Genomic DNA, 24,988 nt, shown 5'->3' with positions numbered 1-24,988 from the left:
GGTGTGTCATGTATAGTTACGCACTTACACTAATCAAGCCAAAGCCCCAACACCATAGGTGCATGTAATCTGTCCAAATTAGATTTTTGATAATAATCTAAAGTTGTCCAAATTAGATTTAAACAATATAAATTAAACAAAAAAAGCCTAAAATATTCTTGAACTATTGAATTTGATATAAAAATACCCTTTGTTAATTTTTTGGCTCTAAAATACCCTTAACGTCAACCTATTGGTCTTGAAATACCCTTATTTTTTACAGCCACATTTAACAATAGAATTAAATTTCTCATTTATTCGTGTCATGATGTTATTGGTGTATTTTACAATTAACCTAAATTAATTAAATATCAACCCAAATCCGGATCCACCTAATAACCCTATACCCGCCCCGCCTAAAAATTTCATTAAACTACAAGGAAAAAAGCTTGATTCTCATAAATTTGGGTGTTCTTCAAGCTTTTTCAAATTCTCCTATGGTGATTTTAATTTTTCTTTAAATATATCCCCAAATTAATAAGTAAATCTAAAATTAAGTAAAATACATGATTTTCAAAACGATTTCAATAATGGATAGGTAATCTACAAACTTTAGTTCTCCAATTTTGAAAACGAAATGCGAAATTCTCCGGCTTCATAAATGGAGTTTCAATAATTTCTTTCAAATTTTTTTTTCCTCATCTTATTCACTAAATTTATTTTAGTAAATATACGATTTTGAGCTTGAATCTGATTGATATTGTATTTGAAAAGTAGTTGAATATTAAGAAGAAGAAAAATTGGTTTAAAATATGTTGAACACCATTGAAGCTCGGATGAACCTCTAATGGAAATATCAAATTTTTGATATATATGTTCTCGGCGTCATTGTGAAGATGTATTTTAATTTTGGAGGGTTTCGAAGATGAATTACGGTGACTTGGATGAATTTTATAGTTGGGTTCTATGAAGAAAATGAACAATAATTTGAAGAACAAATAAAATTTAAAATAAATAATAAAATGATGGGTGGGGCGGGTATTAAATGAATCCGGGTTTGAATTGGAATTTAATTGGTTTAGGTTAATTATAAAACACACCAATGAAATCATGCCACGTAATAAGTGAGATTTTTAATTATATTTTTATTCTGGCCGTCAAAAAATAAGGATATTTCAGGGCCAATAGGTTGACGTAAAAGGCATTCTAGAGCCGAAAGGTTAACGAAGGGTATTTTTGTATTAAATTCAATAGTTCAAGGATATTTTAGGTCATTTTCCGTCATAGTTTGAGTCAAAGTTACTTAAATTCTATTAATGAGCGACTAATCAGCATCTGCATTAAAAATTTGCACTTTAAGGTAAAACATTTTTGATCAAAAATAATTTTATTTCGAACAAAGAAACCTTAATAATTATTACCCCTTCTGTTCCAATTTATGTGACACTTTTTATTTTTTGAGAGTCAAACAGTTTAAATTTAATCGAGAATTTGCAAATGGAATCTTCAAATATTTTGAAATGAAATTTATATATTTGTAAAGTACGTAAAAAGTACTACAAATCACCATAATTGACAATTCAAAATATTTAAAAGATTTATAAAATTTTATGGTAAAAAAGAGACTTATTTGAATCTCGAAATCCAAAAGATGTCACATAAATTAGGACGAAGGGAGTATTAATAAGGTAAAATTATGGAACAAGGCAAGAATTCCAACATATTTATGGAACACAATTATAGTTTAAAAAAATTAAAATAAACCACTATATGTTGTTTTTATTTCAAATTTCTCTCTTTTCTCTCCCTCTCTCCCTTGCCTGTCCTCCCACTGCCCTCCTCTCTCTCTTTCTCTCCCTCTCCCCTGCCAATAAGTAAATGTATTATGTATCAATTGTATTCAATCAAATATAGATGAGATATTTGTATTTTATATCAATTGTATTCGAAAATACTATATTTGTATTTTGTATCAAATATATTTGTATTCGTACGAATACAATATGCATTCATCCTCTCTATCAAATGTATTATGTATCAATTATATCCAATCAAATATAGGTGAGAGATTTGTATTTTATATTGATTGTATTTGAAATATTCGAAAAACTAAATTTGAATTCAACTGGATTTGTATTCTGTATTTTTATATTCGTTATACTATGAATACAACATGTATTCATTCTCCCCTCTCTCTCAATCTCGCTCGCCTCGCCCTCTTAATACGTATTTTATTTTGATACAAATCAATTTGTTTTGTATTTTTTTCTCTGAAATTTGTGAAAAATTACAAATGCATAGCAAATAAAAGTATAGCTACAAATTATAACTAGTAAAACTATGGCTAAGGAATTATATTTAAGACTTTTTGAAAGTTTCCAATTTAATAAAGGGTACTCATCATTTCATAACAACTTTTGGTAGTAAGTATACTGCCCCTCCTCCCACTCATAGTCATTATTGTCTTATATATTCATCTCTCTGTTTTATTTAGAAGGAGAGAATATATATATAAGAAAAAAAATCAAACATGATAAGGTAAAGTCCAAACTAAACAAGTTGTTCCAGGATAAGGTGCAGATTCAGGAGTGCAAAAGGCAAGAAAGAAGTAAAAATGGCATTAATTCAACTACAATCCTCCATTTTAAAGTACAACAAACACCTTCAATTCCCATCCTTTTCCACTTTCTCTCATCAACGCTCAACAATTCTGAGAATCAAGGCAGTTTCCCTCAACGCCCAGCAGCTAATACAGTCCGGTAAAGTCCGTCCCATATTACCCAAAGAAGCAGGTACAGTGATTCGGTCTAACTCAGTAACTTTTGCTCAAATTATATATTTATATTGAAAAAATCATTAAATATTAGAATCCAGAAAGTTAAAATTCTGACTCCGTTTCTGCAGGTACAGCGATGGAAGGGGAAGGATATATTTTGCTCGACATTAGGCCAGAATGGGAGAGAGAGAAGGCGTGTGTTTCGGGTTCATTACATGTGCCCCTTTTTTTGAAGGATATGGATAATAGTCCTATTACTTTGTTGAAGAAGTGGGTGCATTTTGGTTATATTGGGCTGTGGACTGGACAGAATTTTACCACGATCAATGATCAATTTGTTAAGCAAGTTGAGCAGAAAATTCCTGATAAGGATAATGCTAAGGTCCTCGTGGCTTGTGGTGAAGGACTAAGGTTAGTAATGTAATTAATCAAGCTGTTGTTTTCGTAGAAATAGCGCTCACTGATCCTGTTTTCCAAGTTTCACCAATGAAATTTGCAACTCCCTGCTTATTTTCAACTATAACGGCTGATAAATGGCTATTTATCATGTTTACGGGAGAATTTGTTTTTTAGTCCAATTACAAATTATTATTTTTTGTTTTTTGTCTAATAAGAAACTTTCGTTTTAATACATAAGAGATTCCTCATTTTACCGGTTGCTTTCGTTCATATGAAGGCACACAGCCCGAAGCGAATCTAACATTTTGTTTTGGCATAATACATAAACGTGCATTTTGATTTGTCCTTTGCTGATATATATATATATAACCTCCAACTTTGATTGTGCACAAATAAGTACTTAAACTTGTATAATATTGAACAAGTAAACACACTCGTTCTATGTGGCAATTGATCGTGAGATACACTCAAACTGATTAATATACGTCATATGTGTCTACATGTTCAACTTTTTACAAATTTAAGTGTGTACTTATATTTACTCAAAGTTGGAGGGTACAGATGTCTGTTGAGATCAAGTCAAATAGCACAGCACAGTTATGTATTACGCCTTTTGTTTTGTAACCATTCGGTAATTGAAGACAACTATTTGAATAATTTGGATTCATGCCGTATAGACTTTCCAAGGGAGTAAATTGCTTCCTACATGGAGGTTTTTCATTTTTAGGACCCTAACCCAAAACATCTTACTAAGGATATAGGAATCGCAATCATTCCCTTTTGGTGGTATGATATGTCATTCTTACTCCTATGTCAATCCTTTTAAAATTTATAGACAACTATTTTTACTTACTAAGTTGTGGATAGCTTAATTTCTTTTGAGGCATAGTTGATTGATTGATATACAAAGCAGAGTAAAAGAAAAGTCTTTTCTTTCCTTTGGACTTCATAGATTGTGAATGACAGCTCTAATTTTGTTTATAATATAATGTTAGTATTTCTCCGCTGTTACAACTCTAGAACGCTAAAAGTTCTACCAATGTGCATTAGCTTCCGATATATATTGGATAACTCTGAACTTTATGGCTGCATTTGTAGGTCTTCGATGGCTATTTCAAAGTTACATGAAGGAGAATACAGGAATTTGGCATGGTTAGCGGGTGGATTTAACCGTTCTTCTGATAGCGATTTTCCAGCAGTAGAAGGGACTGAAAAGTTACAATATGCCACTATAGGAGGTGTGTCATATTACTTCCTTCAATTGCTTATACTACTACAAGCTGTGGGGAAGGAAACTTGATAGAATTGGCCATGATGGTGTTGTTATCTTTAGGAGATATTGTAATATTGACTAAGCAGTTGAAGCTTAGGCCAATAAGAATTGAAGTGTTTCCTCCTTTTGTATAACAACACAAGATTGTTTGGTCCTCCCAATCCATTTATTCAACTACTAACTCCTTTTCAATTTGTTTGTCTGGTTTTGACTTGACACGGAGTTTAAGAAAGTAAACAAGACTTTTGAATCATGTAATCTTAAATTAAAGATAGGTAGAATGTACCAAAATTTCCTTTAATCTTGTGGTCTTAAATACGTCATGTGGAAAGTTTTTAGAAAAGAGTCGCTAAAGGGAAACAGATATTCTTCTAAGGAAGGACTAAAAGAAAAAGTAAGACAAACAAATTGAAACGGATGGAGTATTAAGTAATGCCTGCTCAAGAAATGCAAAACGTTGTGTAATTTTAAGTGCATAACTAGAGTGGTTCTCTTATTCTATGTTGCTCGCACTCTCCAAAAGTACCTCCAGAGGTGTGACTGAAGTAGTACATTTCTGGAGGATCTGACACAGCTATGACAACTTTATTGAGAACCCAAGCATCATAGCTTTTATCCTCTATCCTCGGGAGATCATCAGTGATTCTCCACTTATCTCGTGACTTATAAAGCCCCGACCAATCTTTGGAAATGGAGGTGTCTAACACCAACTAAGCAAGCCTCACCCGTTCATAACAAGAATGGTTGTGATTTCGGACAAAGCAGTTAAAACTCTGCCACTTTAAGACTAACTTTAGGATATGGTCTGTCCGATAGATGATTAAAATTCCAGTACATATTTTGAGCTTACAATGAAAGGTGCAGTTTTCTAGTCAATACATGAAACATTATTTTACAAATTCAAACCGCATAAGTAGTTTAACAGAAGGATATTTCTCTCCCTTTTCATTGTAAATAGGCACAGCTCGAACTCCTGTTCTGAGCTCTGAAACAGGAATGCAAGTTTGTCCACCAAAATCATCGATCTCTGACATATCATATTCATGAACTTCTACGCGAAGCAATGCTATCTCTGGAACTGTCAATGGAAATTCAAATTCATCATCCCACGTCGGTATCCAGTTGTCCTCTATAGCCTTGGTTTTCTTAACTCTTGAATCTGCAGGGACTCCAGCAATACCAATCTGCATTACATCGAAACAGAATTTAAAGAAAAAGAAACAAATCCGTCTTAAACTAAAAATCAAATGCATATATATTAGCCCAACCTTGACGTAGAAGTCTGGTGGAGAATATGCATCAAAATGTGTACGTTTAAAGTCCAAATGCCAACCTTTTCCCATGTATATTTTCACCTGAAAATAAAACAATGCAAAGTCTTATTACATATTTAATAAGCGCAGAGAATTTATATATCTCAAATAATATGATCTCTTCCACCTTCAGGGTAGTGTTCACTGATAAAACCCTTTTAGGATCATGGACCTCATTATTTGCATCAGCCTTTAAGAGGAGCTCTGGTTTCTTGACATAACCACAGCCACCATTTGCTCTGAACATCCCCAGCATTAACCACAAAGGCCTACCATTTCCCTGGTGCAAGACGACAATTACATTATACATTAGAAATGATACATTAAAGACATAACACATAAATAGACACTCAAGGCTTCAACTGGAAAGTAAGCACTCCAACTTTGAGTAGGCATATCTAACTCATCCCTATTGTGTCTCGTGGACACTTATGCCGATGTGACACATAAATTTTGGAGGTGTCTAGGTGATCATCTTGTATATAGAGTGTTCAACCATCACAGAAGAGATGGGTTGATGTGTCTAGATGTGCATACTCAAAGTTGGAGTGTTTACTTGCCAGATGAGGCCATGTTTGAATGTTTGTTTATGTATTATGTCTTTTTTAATGGAGTGTACAGGCGCAAAAGTACAAACTAGCAGTACTAAAATATGAATGCTCTATGAGAACAAAGGAGCAAAGAAATTGGTTGGAACCTGCATGTTGAATGCAACCATCTGAGCTCCATGCATCCATCCTATCAATGGATTGTAATTGGAAGAGTCGACTCGCATACCTTTTGGATATACTCTCAGCAAATTTCTCTGAGTAAACCTTTATGGAGAAATTCGACAGTGCAAGATGTTGAAAGACAAATAAGTCAGCTCCCAGAAAGGAAAACAATGTATTGTTTTTTGAAACAAACAACAATATGCACAGTTAGGCTTCAGCCGTTTCTGGTCCAACCAAATTTTCAAAAGTAAAACAGAATTAGGACACCAAAATTCTGAAATATTGATTATACTTACCATGACATTTGATATTGCCTTTTTATATGAAAGCATAGCATATTATAGGTATTCATGTACACGTAACACAATGTTGACAACAGAACAGAGAACTATGACAAAGTTCCAATCATTGTATTGTTATTTTGGTTCACCTGATTAAATCTTTCCCATGATTGAGGGCAATATTTGTGAGCTTTTCTTCATTTAAGCTAACACGTTTCACCTTATTAGGATCCACGGTTAGCCACTCACTTGTTGGACCTTTTGATTTTCCTGCTTGGATAGCAATCAAGTGTTTATACTCAGGAGCTGTATTCTGCTGTATATTGGGGTTCTCATGATGAGAATCAGCTTCCTCGTCTTGACATTCTCCATTCTCTTTATTCTGCAAAGTCATCTAATTTAGTCTAAAATAGGCAAGTGTACCAAGGGCTCAATTTTCTTAACTTCAGATTTTTTATACAAAAGTAACTTCTATGATGATCACCTCAGAAAAAGCTCTCATTTTTTGTGTAATATCAGAAATTTCTGCTCCCCATGTTTTCTCCTCTGATGATTTCTTCCCCTTCTGAGAACCATTATCTTTCTCACTTGGTTTCTTAGTTTCAAGATATTCTTTTGGCGGTTTAGTTGAGATGATAATCCGCCCCTTTAAAGATTCTGGAGACGGGAATTCTGACAAGCATTCTGCCCCACAGGTGAACAGTATATCTCCAAATACTTGAGTGACCATCTAGATATGTACTTAATTACGGTTAATCACACAACAAAACATCGAATCATGAGACATGTTTCTAATGCTCGATAGTAGGAATATGCTCACCTCAGCTACTTTAGCCTGAAGATCAGGGGTGAGGTGGTCTTCTAGAGTTAAAATTACAGGATATTCAGATGCCACAAATGCATGTTCCTTTATTGATTTCAAGCATTGGATAAGTTCCACTGGAGGAGTCAGTGTCCTGCATTTTCAAAAGGTGTCGATAAAAGATGGAGTTGGAAAGAGAAAAAAATGTGTTAAAGGCTAGTCCTTAGGTAATGTTCAACTGCAACATGTTGAATTATGTGATCATCTCATCTAAACGTTTAAGCAATCAGAAAGAGCGTACTTGTATATACTTAATTATATCTTCAACACGCCCCTTCACATGCGGATCTAAGCACGTGGAGATTATTTCCGACAATGGATGATGGTGAGACGTGAACCTAAGACCTTTACTTGTTTTCTTGCTGCATGCTTAATTCTGCAACCATCTCCTCTAATAACCCTTGTTCTTTTAACATATTGTTGAACAATGAACACTCATTAAGCATATGAGAAAATAATGTAGTCTCTTAACTCTGAGTTTGCAATACGCGAGAGGAAAGTGAAGCATTACCCTCCATGAAGGATATCCACATTGTCTTTCGATGAATTTGGCCACATATCTAATTCAATTACTCGTACGCCTTGTTGGAGTGCCTTTATAATAGGCACGTCACTGCAATCACTATTGAGTTGATTCCCAGTGAGATAGGTATTGTGACTGGTGTAAATGAAATAGTGAGACAATGGAGCAGTCATGTCATGGTGAACCTGGAATGCAAAAAAAAAAACAAAAAAAAAACTAGTATTATCACGGACATCATAGTGAGACAAAAGTTAGAAGAGAAAGAACATATGCACCACAGTAAAAATCAAATTGCAAGAATAACAGAGAGATCAGAATCTCTTCCCAATAACCAATAGCCAGATTTGCTGCTCTTTTGTTTGTACTGCTCTGAAACAGTTTCTACAAGGCAGGAAAAAGTGAGTGCATATAAAATAAAGACAAGTACAAAATAAACTTTCATCTCCTTTAATACATGGTTGGCTTTTCCCCCACAAATTCGGTGACCTAAAGCCAAATTTTAATAAGAGACCTCCGTAGTTTCATATTATATGATATAGTACTATTACTAGTCAACAAAGATCAATATAATAACTTACAATAACAAACAAATCAAAGTCTGTTTTTTGGCTTGATGCAAAGGGAACGATTACTAATATAATGAGATTTCTGCAACATAAAATATATCATGAGAAACAATAAGTTAAAGAGTATTAGTAGTATTTTCTAAAGTACCTTTTTGTCTGGGGAGATTGAAACATTAAGATCACTGAAGAGATAACGAAAGAATCCATCAAGATTCAGAACTTTTCTATGGAAAACAATATTAAGATGCTCATGAACAAGTTTGAGTGCAGATTCCATCACAGATTCAGCTTCTTCTTTTGTAACATTTTCTTCACCTTGCACATCTTTCAAGAATTTGCATAAATGTTCTGCTGTCATGATGCCATTTTCTGAAAATCTTCCAAACAAGTCCTTGATCCCATCAGGTGCCTCAGCTTCTTTCAGCTTGAATTTTCTCTGAAAACAGCAGATTCTGTATGTTTGTTTAGACATTTCTGTCAAATTTGCCTACAAACTGAAAGGGAGAGAGAATTGGGAAAGAAATGAAGACGCCCCCCTCTTTGTGCTAGTAGTGATTATTTGTCATGGTTGCTAATTGCTAGCTTTTTTACTCTTTTAAGTAGAAATTTTTCTTTGTGGAATTCTCAAGAAGAACCTGTAATTAGGTGGTGTTTCTTTGAGTTAGTCAAGCTTAATAAGTGAGTACCTGATCAACAGAGAATTTAAAGCACACCACAAAAGTGAGATACTTTTTTCATGATTTGATTACCCTGTTGTGATTTATTCAAGAGTAATTTGCATAGCCGACTGTCATAATCTGCCATTTGATCATGAAGACGGAGAAAAGATCTACAGTCTTGGAGAGGTTAACAGAAGACTCTAGAATGTCCAAGAAAATTCTTGAAAAGACCTAGAGAAATCTAGAACCTTGTAGATTAGTCTTGGAAGACTTATATTTCTCTAGAGTATGTAGAGATTTCCAGAGAGAACTTCTTTGTAAATATGTGAGAACTTGTATGATAATTTTTATTTATACTCAAGCCCCTTAGGAGTAGTATAAATAGAGGGGGCATTCATTTGTAACAAACCACCCAGAAAATCAAGCATTCTTCCAAGCAATATAAAACCTTCTTCATAAAAGCTCTCTTGTTTTTCTTTCAATCAAGCATTCCCTTAGCAATCTAGTCTTAAAGGCTTACTTGAGCTTGCATGATCATGAAAGATTCGTGAGTAAGTTGTCAAGTGCCGCATAGAGGTCTTAGTTGAAGTCTAAGTCGGTGACAACGTGGTATCAGGGCGAGGTTCTACTAAGGGATATGATAAGTGAGGGAAACATCAACGTCACTACCACCACCAACGTCAAGCAAGATGTTGGCAAGAAGACCCGCAGGGGAAGGAAGAACTCTAAGAAGAAAGTGTCGCTCAAGCCTACACCAAGCAAGGCCCTAACATCCTACTCACCCTTGGCCATGGAGATGAGTGATAATGAACTAGGTGAGGAGCCCGTGGACGTTACGCCTGGCATGAAGTGGATCGCAAGGGTGGATGCTGCCCTGCAGGCCGTAAAGATTTTAGGAAAGTGCTTGAACAAGTTCAAGACCTTGAAGGACTTCACCCTTGATGATAATGACAATATCCGAAAGGAGTTGGAGGCACGAAAGGCTGCCAAGTACGAGATGAAGGAGACTATCACTTTCTTGGAGTGTCCGCTCATGGAAGCGCTAAGCACGATAAAGATCGTGAAGGCCGAGACAAAAGCGCTCAAGAAAGACGTTGAGGGTGGAAGATGTGTGACGTCTGGTGCAGACAAGGAGGCCAAGATTAAGGCTCCTAAGCCACCTATGTTTAAAGGTGCCTGTAATGTACAAGAGGTGGAGAACTTCCTTTGGCACTTGGAGAATTACTTCAAATGTAACAAAGTGAAGAGTGATGAGACAAGGATCAACATAGCTGTGTTATACCTCTCAGAGATAGCCATGCTGTGGTGGAAGTGCAAGGAATCGGAGATAGGGAAGGGGCTATGTACCATCAACACCTGGGAGCAATTCCGGAATAAATTCAAGAAAGCCTTCTTCCCCAACAACTTCGTCTATGAGGCAAAATGCAAGTTCAGGGAGCTGGAGCAGACGGGTAGCATAAGAGCCTATGTGAAGGAGTTCACTAATCTCACGCTTCAGATTCCCAACCTCACAGATGAAGACATGTTGTTCCACTTCATGGACGGGTTGCAGAACTGGGCCAAGATGGAGTTGGAATGCCGACAAGTCAACACCATTGATGAAGCCATCACGCAAGTTGAAGCTTTGAAAGACTTCAGGCATGACAAGTATGACCGAGAAAAAGGAGATGAGATGAGTGGTAGTCATGACTAAGGTAGGGGAGATTGTGAAGAGAAACAACCTCATCCCAAAAACTATGACAACCATAAGTTCAATGGTAAGAAGGCTGGACAATGAAGCGATGCCGACATAAAGGCACAGACTACGAAGGGGAATGGATTTTACATATGCGGAAGGCCGCATGGCTATGCAAGGTGTCCTGAACTTGGTGCCATCTTATGGGAATGGAAGAAGAAAGATGCACAAGGGAAAGAGCAAGGTTCATACACAACGCAATTGGTCTTGATTAGACTGTGCAGAGCTATCGCAAAGCAATTAGAAAAGCCAAAGGAGTACGGCGCGCAATATGTAGACATCACGATCAATGGACGATCCATCTCATTATATGCAGGTGCATAGGCCAACATCATGACCAAATTAGCAGCCACAAAGTTGGGGCGAAGTTATAGTCTAAGTAACACCCGACTCAGGATGGTTAATGCACCCCTAACACCGGTATGCGGAGTCGCTCATGGAGTAGACATCACGTTGGGCAAGTGGCGAGGTAAGACCAACTTTACCGTCACTCCCTTTGATATCTTTGATATCATCCTTGGTCAGGAATTCTTCCAGCAATGCCACAAGGTGATCGACCCCTACCTCCAACAATTCGTGGTTATAGAGCAAGGGGAATTGTGTATGGTGCCCCTAGTCAAGGTGCCAAAGATGGAAGGACCAACCCAATTTTCAGCCCTACAGCTTGAGAAGGGCCTAGAGGAGGGAGTACTGACGTTCATAGACATAATTGCGAGTTTGAACAAAGATAATGGTGCTATAGAGGCATTGCCACCTTACATGAAGAAGGGCGTGATGCCGAAGAAGTTGCCAAGACACTTGCCTCTAAGGTGCCAAGAAGAACGGAGGCCAGTGTTGACTGAAACAAGCAGAAATAGGGACAACAGGCCACTACCATTTTCCTCGTCCACTAGAAGGGACAATCTATGGAAGAGGCCACATAAGAACGGCATAAAGACTTCTAGCAGTTTCAAGACTAAGTCCGTAAGCTTTTGTAACAGCAGTGCGCCGAGGTCATTGTAATATCAGGTGGGGGAGAGTGTCATGATCCATCACTTGATTATGAAGAGGGGAAAAGATCTAGAGTCTTGGAGAGGTTAACAGAAGGCTCTAGAATGTCCAAGAGAATTCTTGAAAAGACTTAGAGAAATCTAGAATCTTGTAGATTAGTCTTGGAAGACCTAGATTTCTCTAGAGTGTGTAGAGATTTCTAGAGAGGAACTTCTTTGTAAATTTGGGAGAACATGTATAGTAATTTTTATTTACACTCAAGCCCCTTAGGAGTAGTATAAATAGAGGATACATTCATTTGTAATAAACCATCCAAAAAATCAAGAATACTTCCAAGCAATATAAAACCTTCTTCATAAAAACTCTCTTGTCTTTCTTTAAATCTAGCGTTCCCTTAGCGATCTTGTCTTAAAGGCTTACTTGAGCTTGCAAGATCTTGAAAGATTCGTGAGTAAATTGTCAAGTGCCGCACAGAGGTATTAGTTGAAGTCTAATTCCGTGACACAACGACTTCATCAAAGTGTTTTTTTTTTCGTCCGGTGTTTGGTACTCGTATTGAAATATAGTTAAATTTAAATTGCGGAGCTCATTTCTGGGGCAGTGCTTCCAATAGAATTTTTTTCATTTCCAGGAACTTTAACTCAACAACAACATACCCAGTGAAATCCCACAAAGTTGGGTGTGGGAGGGGGATAAAGTGTACGCAGACCATACGACTACCTAGTGGAGGTAGAGAAGATGTTTCTGAAAAACCTTTGGCTCAAGTGCATTAAATCCAAGTAAAAGAAGAAGAATACAATGGAGAAAACATAGCGATAAATAAGAAAAGAAAAGCAATAATAACAACAAAATAGAGTGATAATCGAAATACAATAAACAATATATGATAAGAATTACAAGGGATGACTCGTTCTACGACATGTACTAAGCCTTCGCAAGGCAAGACAACACTCTATCCCTACTAACCTTCTACTATAATATGCGACCTCCACTCCTTTCTATCTAAATTCACATCCTCGGTAATATGAAGTTGCATCATATCTTGTCTAATCACCTCTTCCCAATACATTTTCGGCTTACTCCTACCCGTCCGCAGACCCTCTACAAGCAGTCTCTCGCACCCCCTCACTGGTGCATTGGCGTACTTTCTTTGCACATGTCCAAACCATCTCAATCTCATTTTCTTCATCTTGTCCGCTATAGAGGCACTCCCACCTTCTATGGGATAATCTCATTCATGATCTTGTTACTCCTAATATTCCTACACATCTATCTCAACATCCTCATCTCCGCAACATGCATCTTCTGAACATGTGAGTTTTTGACTGGTCAGCACTCCACCCCGTACAATAAGGACAGTCTAACCACCACTCTGTAGAACTTACCTTTAAGTTTAGGTGGCACCTTCTTTTCACACAAGACTCTAGCCAAAGCCTTCATTTTATCCATGCCGTTCCAATGCGATGTGTGACATCATCATCAATGTTCCCACTACCTTGAATGGAACAATCCCAACTATCTTACCACGACCCATACATGTGATTTCATCAAAGTTAATCCTTCTATCCTTACTAATCTAAAAGGAAAAAGAGGAGGAATTGTTCAAATTCACCGGCTTATCCTGCACATGATCTATTATTAATCTTGTGCACTTTTGAAAATTTTGGATACTAGTGTTACACTTCCACTAATAGCATATTTGGTTAATCCTTCATATTGTCAAAAGTGCTTATATTTAAGAGAAAGAAGGTGTTTGATCAAATTTTTAATGAAAAAATAAATGTGTTTTAATAATAGAAATTGTTTACGAATCTTGAAAAAGAAAAACAAGCTTATCCAAAAATAAGTGTTTTTTAAGAACAAGATTACCTATATAAAAAAATTTATCTTCACTACATTAATTTAGAATTAGCTTCTTTTTCGGCCAGTTCCTTTTTAAAAGGTTGCAATTTCTTAACCGCTGCAGTTTCCACTCCTGCGAATAGTTTAACACTGTTGTGGAGTCCTGAAGCACAAGGCAAGCGCAAGCTTGCAACGGCGAGTTTATTTGTTGGTGTCAATTAGGCGGTATGTGGACTTTTGTTTCTCTCCATGGTGCATTCGGACTAATAGGTTTCATGTTACGTCAATTCGAACTCGCTTGATCTGTTCAATTACGACCTTATAATGCAATCGCATTCTCCGCTTCTATTGCGATTTTTCTTTCTGTATTTCAGATTTATCCACTAGGTTAATCCGGTTGGAGTTTTGGCGTAGCTCATCCGAATCTTCCAAGGGTTTCATAATTGGACCTTGAACCCATTTCATATGATGGGAGTTGCCGGAGTATTAGACGTTGCTCTGCTATGCGCTATTCATGGTGCTACCATAGAAAAGACTTTATTCGAAGATGGTGACGGTGCAAATACATTCAACCCAACTCAAGCTGAAGAAACTTATTCAATGGTTACCGCTAACCGCTTTTGGTCCCAAATCTTTTCATCCTAAGAAGACTGAAGAAGAGCAAGAATTGAGGGCATTCCTATTCCGAAAAGGCTAGCTGCTGATTTCACTCAACCTCTCCTCGGCTCACTCGCTGTCTTAGCCTTAAGTCTGAACCTTCACTCCAGAAGTTCCTTTGTTTTGTTTCAATAGAAGCTAGATTGCCGCCTTCAAGCCTAGAGAGCAAGAAGCTTTTCGTGGCAAAAGTCTTGCACGTCTTTGTACTAAGAGCAGATATGCATCATGTTGTGCTTCTAAACGGCAGCAAATCCTTCTCACTTTTTTGATGCGAATTGAATACTCGGCTCTAAGACGAGGGAAGCGCTTAAAAGCCCCTTTATTCATACATTAAATTTCGAGATAGCCGAATAGCAACGGTCTTCTTCTAGCTCCTCGTGGATTCTCTGTATTCTCTTCCGAATCTCAATTTGACACTTAAAAACACTTTATAAAATGTTGATCACACAAACTACTAACAAAAATACTTCACAAATATTATACTCAAACATAAATTGCTTTTCTTTCTAAACACTTTTTTCCAAAATTCCTTATAATAAGAATTATTTCTCAAAATAAGCTGATTTTAACTGATTGACCAACTAAATCTAAAGTTGATATAAAATAATTGGATGGTGTATTACGTACTCAATCTATTAGGATCATTATGTTTTTTTCCAAATTAAAATCTAAAATCTAAAATATAAATTTCACTTCTTGGAGGGCAGAAGGGTGATCATGTCAAAAAAAAAAAGGTTCTAGAACTCTTACATAGTACGTACTAGATATCTAAATATACTTATACGAGTTGCCTAATAATAAGACAAAATGAATCTTGGTTCAAGTGGAAATGTGTGACAAAATACATGTGAAATGGTCCTAGCACCATTCCATGTCTCTATTTGCACAATAGTCCAAACCCTTTTCCATTTAGTAATAAGTGTCTTGTCTTGATTGGGATTGACAACGCTAAAATTAATTTATGAAGCAGCCACTACCATGCAAGTTCAATCATTCACTTTACTTTATATACGTGGTTTTTAATCAATTGCATTTATTTGGTGCCATTTAAGACTGATTGAACTTGCATGGTATGGCTCATGATGAATAACTTGAATTCCATTAATAAGGTAAACCACCTATTTAAGTTACTATAAGGAGTCGTTTGGTCATTAATTAGAGTTATGTGAAATTTAGTTATTTAATTTTTATTTTATATAAAATAATATATAAATGAATTTATAATTTAAATATATTTTTATATAAAATAATTGTAACATCCCTCAAAATTTTTCTCTAAGATTCGGACCTTTCTTGTATTCGTATAGGGTCGAACCCAATTATTGTGAAGCGTGTGCATGAGTTAGGATGAGTTCCTAAATAATTGAAGAGTGTTAGAGATGATGTGGGGTCATAAGGGATCCTTAGAACCAAGCTAAATCCAAAAGAATTCGTCTTGGGTAAGTTGTCGAAGGAGTTTGTATAAGGGTCGACTTCTAATGACCATATCATTTGAAATATGATGAACTGGATGGACCACGACCTACCAAATTAAAGGTCGTCGAGTCTTTTTTTCAACGCCACCAAGAATGTAATTTTTGGAGTTCGGAGTCAAAAGATATGATGATCCTAAGACGAACTAGCTCGACAGGGATTTTAGGCCTAGGTTGCAACTACTGGGAATATGGCCTTGGCGCCGCAAGGGCGCGACGCGCCACTATCGCACCAGGAACATGCCTCAGTAGTTTGGTCCTTGGCGCGACGCGCCACTATTGGGTAGCAGGGTTTTTCAAGCCTATTTTTCAGAACCCAAAAAACTTGGACTTGGCGCTGTAAGGGCGCGACGCGCCACTATCGCACCAAGAACACGCCTCAGTAGTTTGGTCCTTGGCGCGGCGCGCCACTAATCGATGTGCCGGTTTTTAGGCGTAATCGACCTGGCGCCGCAATGGCGCGACGCGCCACTATCGCGCCAGGAACATTTTCAGCCTATTTTTCAGAATTTTGGAGAAAGAGCAATTTGGGAATTGTCCCAAATTATATATGTATCAGCCTTAGCATGTTTTGGGACCATTTTCTATCCCTCACTCTCTCTCTAAAAAGCCCTAGAAAATCCCTCTCTCTCTTCTTCTTCATCATCTTCTTCTTCTCCATTCCCAACAAGGATTTGTCCCAAGAGCTTCAAGACTTCAAGTTTCCATTGAAGACCCAACAACAAGGTTTCTTCAAAATCTACTCTAAGGTATGTAAGGCTAACCTAAAATATGGATTGAGTTCTTCCATATGCCCATAGATGTGTTGGATAGGAGTTGTGAAAGAGTTGAACCTTTTAAGAAGGTTTTTCTTGAAAGTTTTCCTAAACTATAGAATATTTTTAGCTACTATTGGTTGATTGATATTTTTAATGACTTGAGTTACTAAATAGTTATTTTTCATAATTATTGACTACAAATATATCTTTGTATATAGATTTATAGATGTTGACGATATTCTTGAGTTGAGTTTTGTTGAGAGTATGGATTCATGTTTCATTCACATGAACCCAAAATGAGATTTCTTTGGTCATAATTTATCTTGAGTTGAGATGGATGGTTTTGTATATATGTGTAAAGAATGACTTGGATAGTTAGGAATGTCCTTTCGCTTCTATAAATTGAACATAGGATTAAAATAAGGATTTTGGAGTAGATGTTTGATTGTGATGTGATGATAATGTTTGGTGATGATATGAATGATGATATATGACGGTGATGTGATGATGATGTTTGATGATGATGTGAAAGATGATATTTGACGATGATGTGAATGAAGAGGTTATGTGATGAAGTGGATTGGAGTCTAATATGATTATGTGATATGTAAATTGCATAATTTGAGTTGATTGGAGTCTTACGAATATTTTGAAAATAAATAATCTTTTGAGAAGGAGCTTTAAATAAATGATTTGTGAACCTTTTAGCATAAACTACTTATACACTATTTTGAGTTTAAAGAATGATTATTTTCATCTTTGACTTAAAAAGGAGTTTAAGTATGAGTTGAGTTTGAGGAGCCTCTAAATTATCGTTTTTGAACATGAATATTTTGAGTATAAATGAGTTGAGTATTTTTACATTAAAATATCGATTTTGAGTTTGAGTTGAAGAGTTGAAATTATATTTTAATGTACAAAATATTTTCCGCATTCATTGAGTTGAGATTGTTTAAATTTTAAAGAGAAGAGTTTGATTATTTGAGATGAGTCGATTTGAAAGAAGGTCCAATGAGACCGTATTTGAGTTGAGTTTTGAAAAGAGTCCAATGAGACTTGCCATTATGACTCGATTGAGTTGAATTGAGGATAGAGTTGATGAGTTGGCAAGGTTCTAAATGAAACTAGCCGTGAGGGCTTGTTTGAGATGATTGGATGGAGTCTTATGAGCATGGAGTCATGGGAGGAGTATCGAGCACCGAAGCGGGTGAGAGTATAGTTCATACTCGAACCCCAAAAACTACGCCGCCAACGTACGTAGGAATGGAACCGTTAAAGTCGGATGCTTCTCGTGGGATCGAACCATTAAAGTCGGATGTTTCCCATTTTATTGTCCTGAAATGATAGGACTTGATTAATCGATGGAATCCATGATTAGGGAGGCGTTCATACCCTGGCAAGGTATGGACGGACGTGGCAACAACGTCTGATTGTTGTACTATCACTGGCTCATAAGTGATGGTTGTCGGATAAGAGAAACTCCCATTTAGGTCTTGATAGTACTCTGAGTCAGTTTGAGTTGAGTGGCATGTGATTTGGTCCCGTTTAAACCATTTCTTGTTAGACTTAGGACACTTGAGTGAGTTGTTACATATTTATTGAGTTGAGTCCTTTGAGTTGATTGTTGAGTTGAGGGTATATGGTCGGATTGGGTTAGACGAGTTGTGATTGGATTGTACATGATTTGGATGGATATGTGAATTGATTGGATTAGATGATATGTGATTGACTTTGAGTTAACAGTATATGATTGAATTGGATTTAATGATTTAATTACACTGTATTATACATGATTGGATTGGATTGTATGGTATATGATTGGTCTCTGTCTAAACTGTATTCTTACTTTAGACTTATGACGCCTTATTTGAGTCTCTCTTATCTTTCTGATTTCGAGATATTTGAACCAACGTTATTCTTCCTTGAGGTATGTTTCATTCTGTCATATTACATACTCGTACATTCTATGTACTAACGTCCATTTGGACCTGCATCGTTTCATGATGCAGAGACAGGTTTAAGAGATCGTCAATAGAAGCACCATTGATGATCTATACAGACTCAGCATATTGGTGAGTCCTTCCCTACATCCGGAGGACACCGCTTATATCATTCTTGCATCGAGTTAGCCCTTTTCATTTTGATTTGAGGTAGCCATGAACATGTCATTGGCACCAATTAGATAGTAGTGATAGAGGCTTCATAGACTAGATAGTGAAGGGTCGATTGAGTATTTCTTTTCTTAAATTATTCTTGTCAAACTATTTTTAATGACAAATAGTAGAGTTGATTTGTTGGCCCATGACCTTTATTCTTTGGGTGAGATTGATGTTTTGAGTTGCCAACGAATATTCTCTTTATTTTTTTTATCTTCTGCTGATTGAATGAATGAACGGATGTGTGATCAGGCTATGTGGTTCGCTTGGGAGCCAAAAATAATTTCTGAGTGCCGATTACGTCTAAGGTACCCTCCCGGGGCATGACAATAATATATAAATGGACTCATCATTTAAATATATTTTAGTTATGTGAAAATGTAATAACCAAATATCGTAATTGATGTACTAAATTATATTTTAAAAAAATAACTAAAAAGTTACCAAATATGCTGGTCTTAATAAGTGCAACCGACAAATTATAGTGATAAACCTAAAACACTAGTTTTATATAAGCATAGGTTTTGGGGTGTGCATCGGTTGGTTTGATTTTATATATTAATAATTTGATTTATCGATTTTTAATTTTTAAATAAGCTAAAGCAATAACCAAATTAATAAGATATTTTTATCGATTTATTGGATTTTGATCTTTAACGGTTCAATTTTTTATTTACTTAATAAGAAAATGCTCATAAAATAGTTATATGACTTCTTCAATAATTTGGCGTAACAAGAAAATAATGTAACTTTACAGATGCTCATAAAACTAAAACAACAGTAACTTACCAGAAAAAAACTATACATGTGCAACACAAATAAAAGAATTAGAACAATAATGTGAATTGAAAGTTAAAGGGCATATGTAGTAAACAATAAGGTATTGATATTAATATTTAATACTTTTGTAGGGGTAAAGTAGCAAATTATTATTGTCTTAATGTGTTATCGATTTACCCAATAACCCAATATTAAAAAATCAATAATCCAATAATTTTATTTTATAAAATCATTAAAATTGTTAACCAATAACCTAATAGCAATAACCAAAGAATATTTTTTTTATTATATTTATTAATCAATTTGATTTCTGCACCCCTAATAGTTGCATATAACCTTCTTTATCATTAATCATCATCGGTTATGGCTATTACCTCCTTTATCATTATTCATCATCATCCGTTATGGCTATTACTCTAATAAATTTGTTGCAAAAGGTGAAACACTATTAGAAATAAAGATTTTTTTTATTATAAATTAATTTTAAAAAGTATATTATAAAATATAATTTTTTTATTTATTTTTATTGAATTAGTTCATTGGAAAAACGTAAGAAACATGTTCTTACTGAAATACTGAAAACTTTTCTAATCTTTTCCGTTTCAAAATACTATTATTGTTTCCTTTTTTACTAATTCAAATAAAATATTGTGAAAATAGCCACCAAAAATTTTTCACATGAAAAATTCAACGGAATTATAGTAATTTTTTAGTTGTGAGAGGAATTGCTAGAAAATATAATAACGGTGTTTTTCTCGTTTAGAGTTAAAGTTAATAGGTGTGTAGTAACATTAGACTTATTGTTTCTTTGTGATATTAGATGATGGCTTAACATAAACATATTACTCCCTCATTTGATTTTGTGGTAAAGTTTGAATAAGTACGGAGCTTAAGAAAAAATTATTTGAAAAAAAAAAGAATTTATGATTTTACAAAAATTATAATTTTTATGCATAGTTTTTTTTGAATTTGTTGTTTACACTTGTAATTTTAAATAAGCTATAATATTTGTGTAATTATAAGATATTGATATGTGGTATTATCACAATTCCAATAAAATGCAATTGCGTAACGTATGACTTAATGATTATATTGTCTTTTCAAAGTGTTTTATTGTCAAGTATAGTCATGATTTTTTTATAATTTACCTGTTTATTTAGCAAATAAGATAAAATAAAAAAATCTAAGTCAAAATTATATTAAAATTTTAAAAGTTATCACTCTTTTTGAAATCGGTCGAAAATATAATACTCTTTCTATTACATATTAAGTGAATTGTTGGGTATGTCAATCTCTTAAGAAAAATATTTAAGGACATAAATAAAAGACTACTTTTTATTATTATCCTTTTAATTATTTTTGAATTATTTTCCTAGAAAATATAAAGTAGTTAAAAAATCTCATTGAATAAGGGAAAAATAAGAAAAAATCTCCAACAAGTTACTTGAACTTTAAACAATTCACTTATTTTCAACTATAAAAAAAATCTCAAGAATTTATTTAATATAGACCACAGAGAGTAACATAATTAACCTCGTAGAGAAGAAACATATTTTAAAAAGAATATATTATATACAACTATATTTTAAGTGGAGGTACGTACTATCTATTGCGGAAGCCGAATATATAAAAAGTGATGAAATCACAACTATTATATCTAAAGACAACTAATAAATAGTAAATGAGACAACAATAAAAAGAACACCAGAAATATACGAGGTTCGGCAAAAGTTTATTTTCTTTTGCTTAATCCTCGGACACAACCAACTAATATTTATTTCACTCCAAATAAATATAAGTAAAATACTACAAGAGAGAAAGAAGATCAAATGTCTTAGAAGATGAGAAAGCAAGTGAGAAGTGTGTTACAAATGAACCAATAGCTACATATTTATAGGATTGAAATATTCCTCTTGACGTCATTCATGACATCACTATAGGTTAAAATGTCAAGGTTTATCACGTGAAATCATTTAATAGTTATCAATATTTCAACTACAAATTTTCTACCTTAATTTTTTATATCAAAAAAGAATTATCTTCCTATCAAATCTTCATATTAATTAAACTAAAATCTTGTCAATTTTAACACTATCTACATCTGCTTGTCTATTATTGATTTTCTTAACCTATGTGATAAATAGTTATTACTGCTATTAATGGTGGGGCAAATTAATCCCACAAAATGGCTGACAATTTCAGTATCTTTAATTACCACTAATTAATTCTTCTTTCTTTTGTGGAGAAATTCGTACTCGTTTTTCTTGTTTCACTAGATATATTACGAGTAGTATTTTTCTAACTCATATTAAATAAATTATTAAAATTTTTCCATATAATTTAAAATAAATGAATTATTTAAAGTTTACGAAAATTTTTGAGATTTTTTTAAATATATTTATCTGTCATTTAATGAAGTTCTTAATTACTTTATTCATTCTGTTCACTTTTATTTATTCATTATTCTAAAAACGGAAAAGGATAAAAAAAACACCCTTAGATTATGTAAAATGAACAAAATGCCCTCAATTTATAATTTGGTCAAAAAAAGCTCTAACCGTTGATAGTTTGGTCCAAAAATATTCTATTGTTACTAAATGGGCAATATCCTTTTCCATATAAATATATTAATTTTTCTTTTTAAACCCATTTTATTCCGAATAAAAATATTACTTTTAAAGAACTATATTCTTGTTTTCTTTCTTTAAAACTACTTTAGCTAATAAAAATGTATGAAATAATTTTTTTCTTCTTAATCTCATTTTATCAATTAAAATAGAATAATTTCATGTACTCTTCTAATGGATAATATATGTCATGTATATAAGATTATAGTAAACTCATCATTAATTTTTATTTAGATAACGATAAAAAATAATATAATAAAATAAGATTTTTCAAATTATTTTTTTTCGAATTGAGGTAGGAAAAGAATGAGTTCAAAATAAAAATATGTTTATTTGAAGAAAGAGCATTTTTGACTTATTAAGTAACAATAAGGGTATTTTTGGACTTAAATATTGACAACAAGGACATTTTTTGGACCAAAATATAAATGAAGGGCATTTCTATTCATTTCACATAGTTTAAGGGCAATTTTGACCCTTTTCCATTCTAATTTTTTTTTACTTTTAATTGCTACTTTTAACATACTCACTATGTTCATTTTTACTTGTCCACTATTTCAAAAAGAGTTTTTTATTTTTACTTGTCAACTTCAACATATCAAGAAAAGATAATTTATTTTCATGTTTCACCCTTAGAATTAATTACTTATTACCTAAATTATTTTTCAAAACGTAATATTAAACATCAATTAATACGGTAGTATGGTAAAATAGTCATATCAATAACTTTTTCTTGATGGATTCGTCAAGTTCAAATGTGACAAGTAAAAGTAAATGGAAAGACTATTAAGAAAAGACAATACATAATACTAAATATTAGTTAATAGGGGTAGTATGGTAAAATAATCATATCAATAATTATTTTCTGGGAAAAGGGTCAAAAATGCCCTTAAACTATTTAAAATGAACAAAAATGTCATTCGTTTAGAGTTTGGTCCAAAAATGTCTTTGCCGTCAATACTTTGGTCCAGAAATGCTCATATTGTTATTTAATGGGTCAAAATGCCCCTATTATTACAAAATGGGTCAAAATGTCCTTTTTCGAATATATATATATATATATATATTACTTTTTTAAAAAATAAAATCTTGTTCCTTATAAAAATATTACTTTTAAGGAACTCTATTCTTGTTATCTTTCTTTTAAAACCACTTTAAGTAATAAAAATGTAGAAAATTATTTTATTCTTCGTAATCTCATTTTATCAATTAAAATAGAATAATTTCATGTACTCTAAATTTTAATGGATAATATAGAACATATATATAAGATCATAAAAAATCTATCATTAATTATATATTCAAATAACGAAAGAAAATAAAAAGGGTAGCCCCGTGCAATAAAGCTTTCGCTATGCGCAGGGTCCGGGGAAGGACCCGACCACAAGGGTCTATTGTACGCAGTCTTACCTTACATTTCTGCCAGAGGCTGTTTCCAAGGCTTGATTATAATAAAATAAAAAATATTTTTAATTTTTTAATTTTTTTCTAATTGAAGAAGAATAAACATTTGCTAATAAAAGAAATATTATTAGGAAAAAAATGTGTTCAAAAAGAAAATAAATAATATATTTATTTGAAAAAGGGCATTTTTGACCCATTAAATAACAATAGAGGTATTTGTGGACAAAAGTATTGACGGCAAGAGCATATTTGGACCAAATTATAAACGGATAACATTTTTGTTCATTTCAAATAGTTTAAGGGCATTTTTGATCCTTTTTACTTATTTTCTTGATGAGTTTCTCAAGTCCAAATGTGACAAGTAAAAATGAACGGAAAGACTATTAAGAAAAGACAATACATAACACTAAACATCAATTAATAGGGGTAATCTGATAAAATAATTACGTCAATCATTAATTTTTGAATGAGTGTGTTAAGTCGAAATATGACAAGTAAAAGTAAATGAAAAAAGTACATTTTCTAAGATAATAATTTGGAAATAATAAAAAAGATAAAAAAAAATAACAACCGTTAATTTATATCCTTAAATATTTTTCTTAAAAAACATTTCATATCCCAATAATTCACTTTATATGAATTAAAAAGAATATATTTTTTCGCTTTCCCCTTAATAAAAATAAAATTAAAAATGAAAACTCTTGCTTGGTACGGGACACATATATTTTGGTAGTTGATACTTAATGACATTCAAGACTCAGCAAAAGACCAATACCACTAATTTTTTTCGTACTCAAATCATTCATTACACCTCTTTAATTTATTACTATTTTTACGCAAATAGTCAATCGAGTTCATGATTTACTTTTTTTAATTAATAATATAGATAGATAAACTTTAGATTAACTACATACAATTATTTCTGCTGAATTGCCATGTGATGAACGTTTAAGGAATCTGTTTTCTATATATCCAAATTCCAAATATTAATAACGTTATTTTTCCTTTTCCTTTTTCATTTTTCTATTGTAATTGGTGTTAAGATCACTAGAAACATCTGAGTGCACTCTTTAAACGTATGACATGTCTACATCATTTCATAATAAAATAAAATATAATAATAATTATATGTGCTATATTTATACTTTTTATCCAATGTGATCATTATAGGACGGGTTTCGTATGATGGAAAATATTTTTCAAAAAATGTTTTTATATTTGGT

The 24,988-nt window shown here is 33.6% G+C and overlaps 2 protein-coding genes across 2 annotated transcripts; one reads left to right on the top strand and one right to left on the bottom strand.

Moving 5' to 3' along the window:
• The first annotated feature begins 2,410 nt into the window (after nucleotides 1–2,410).
• Nucleotides 2,411–4,619, top strand: LOC129877873 (rhodanese-like domain-containing protein 10). The gene is made up of 3 exons (XM_055953407.1): nucleotides 2,411–2,771; nucleotides 2,884–3,166; nucleotides 4,253–4,619. The coding sequence occupies exons 1-3, from the start codon at nucleotides 2,594–2,596 to the stop codon at nucleotides 4,452–4,454; spliced, it is 663 nt and encodes a 220-aa protein (XP_055809382.1). The 5' UTR covers nucleotides 2,411–2,593; the 3' UTR covers nucleotides 4,455–4,619.
• Nucleotides 4,620–5,219: 600 nt separating this feature from the next.
• LOC129877872 (phosphoinositide phospholipase C 2-like) lies at nucleotides 5,220–9,416 on the bottom strand. Its single transcript, XM_055953406.1, has 9 exons — nucleotides 8,834–9,416; nucleotides 8,108–8,304; nucleotides 7,555–7,690; nucleotides 7,219–7,464; nucleotides 6,884–7,116; nucleotides 6,438–6,555; nucleotides 5,868–6,020; nucleotides 5,696–5,782; nucleotides 5,220–5,611 (listed from the first exon to the last, which is right to left on the bottom strand). Exons 1-9 carry the CDS (start codon nucleotides 9,155–9,157, stop codon nucleotides 5,315–5,317), a joined length of 1,791 nt encoding a protein of 596 aa, XP_055809381.1. The 5' UTR covers nucleotides 9,158–9,416; the 3' UTR covers nucleotides 5,220–5,314.
• Nucleotides 9,417–24,988: the final 15,572 nt, after the last annotated feature.

Source organism: Solanum dulcamara, chromosome 12 (genome assembly GCF_947179165.1).
Source record: "Solanum dulcamara chromosome 12, daSolDulc1.2, whole genome shotgun sequence".
In the NCBI taxonomy this organism is placed as follows: Eukaryota; Viridiplantae; Streptophyta; class Magnoliopsida; order Solanales; family Solanaceae; genus Solanum; species Solanum dulcamara.
This window is presented reverse-complemented; position numbering and strand designations above follow the sequence as displayed.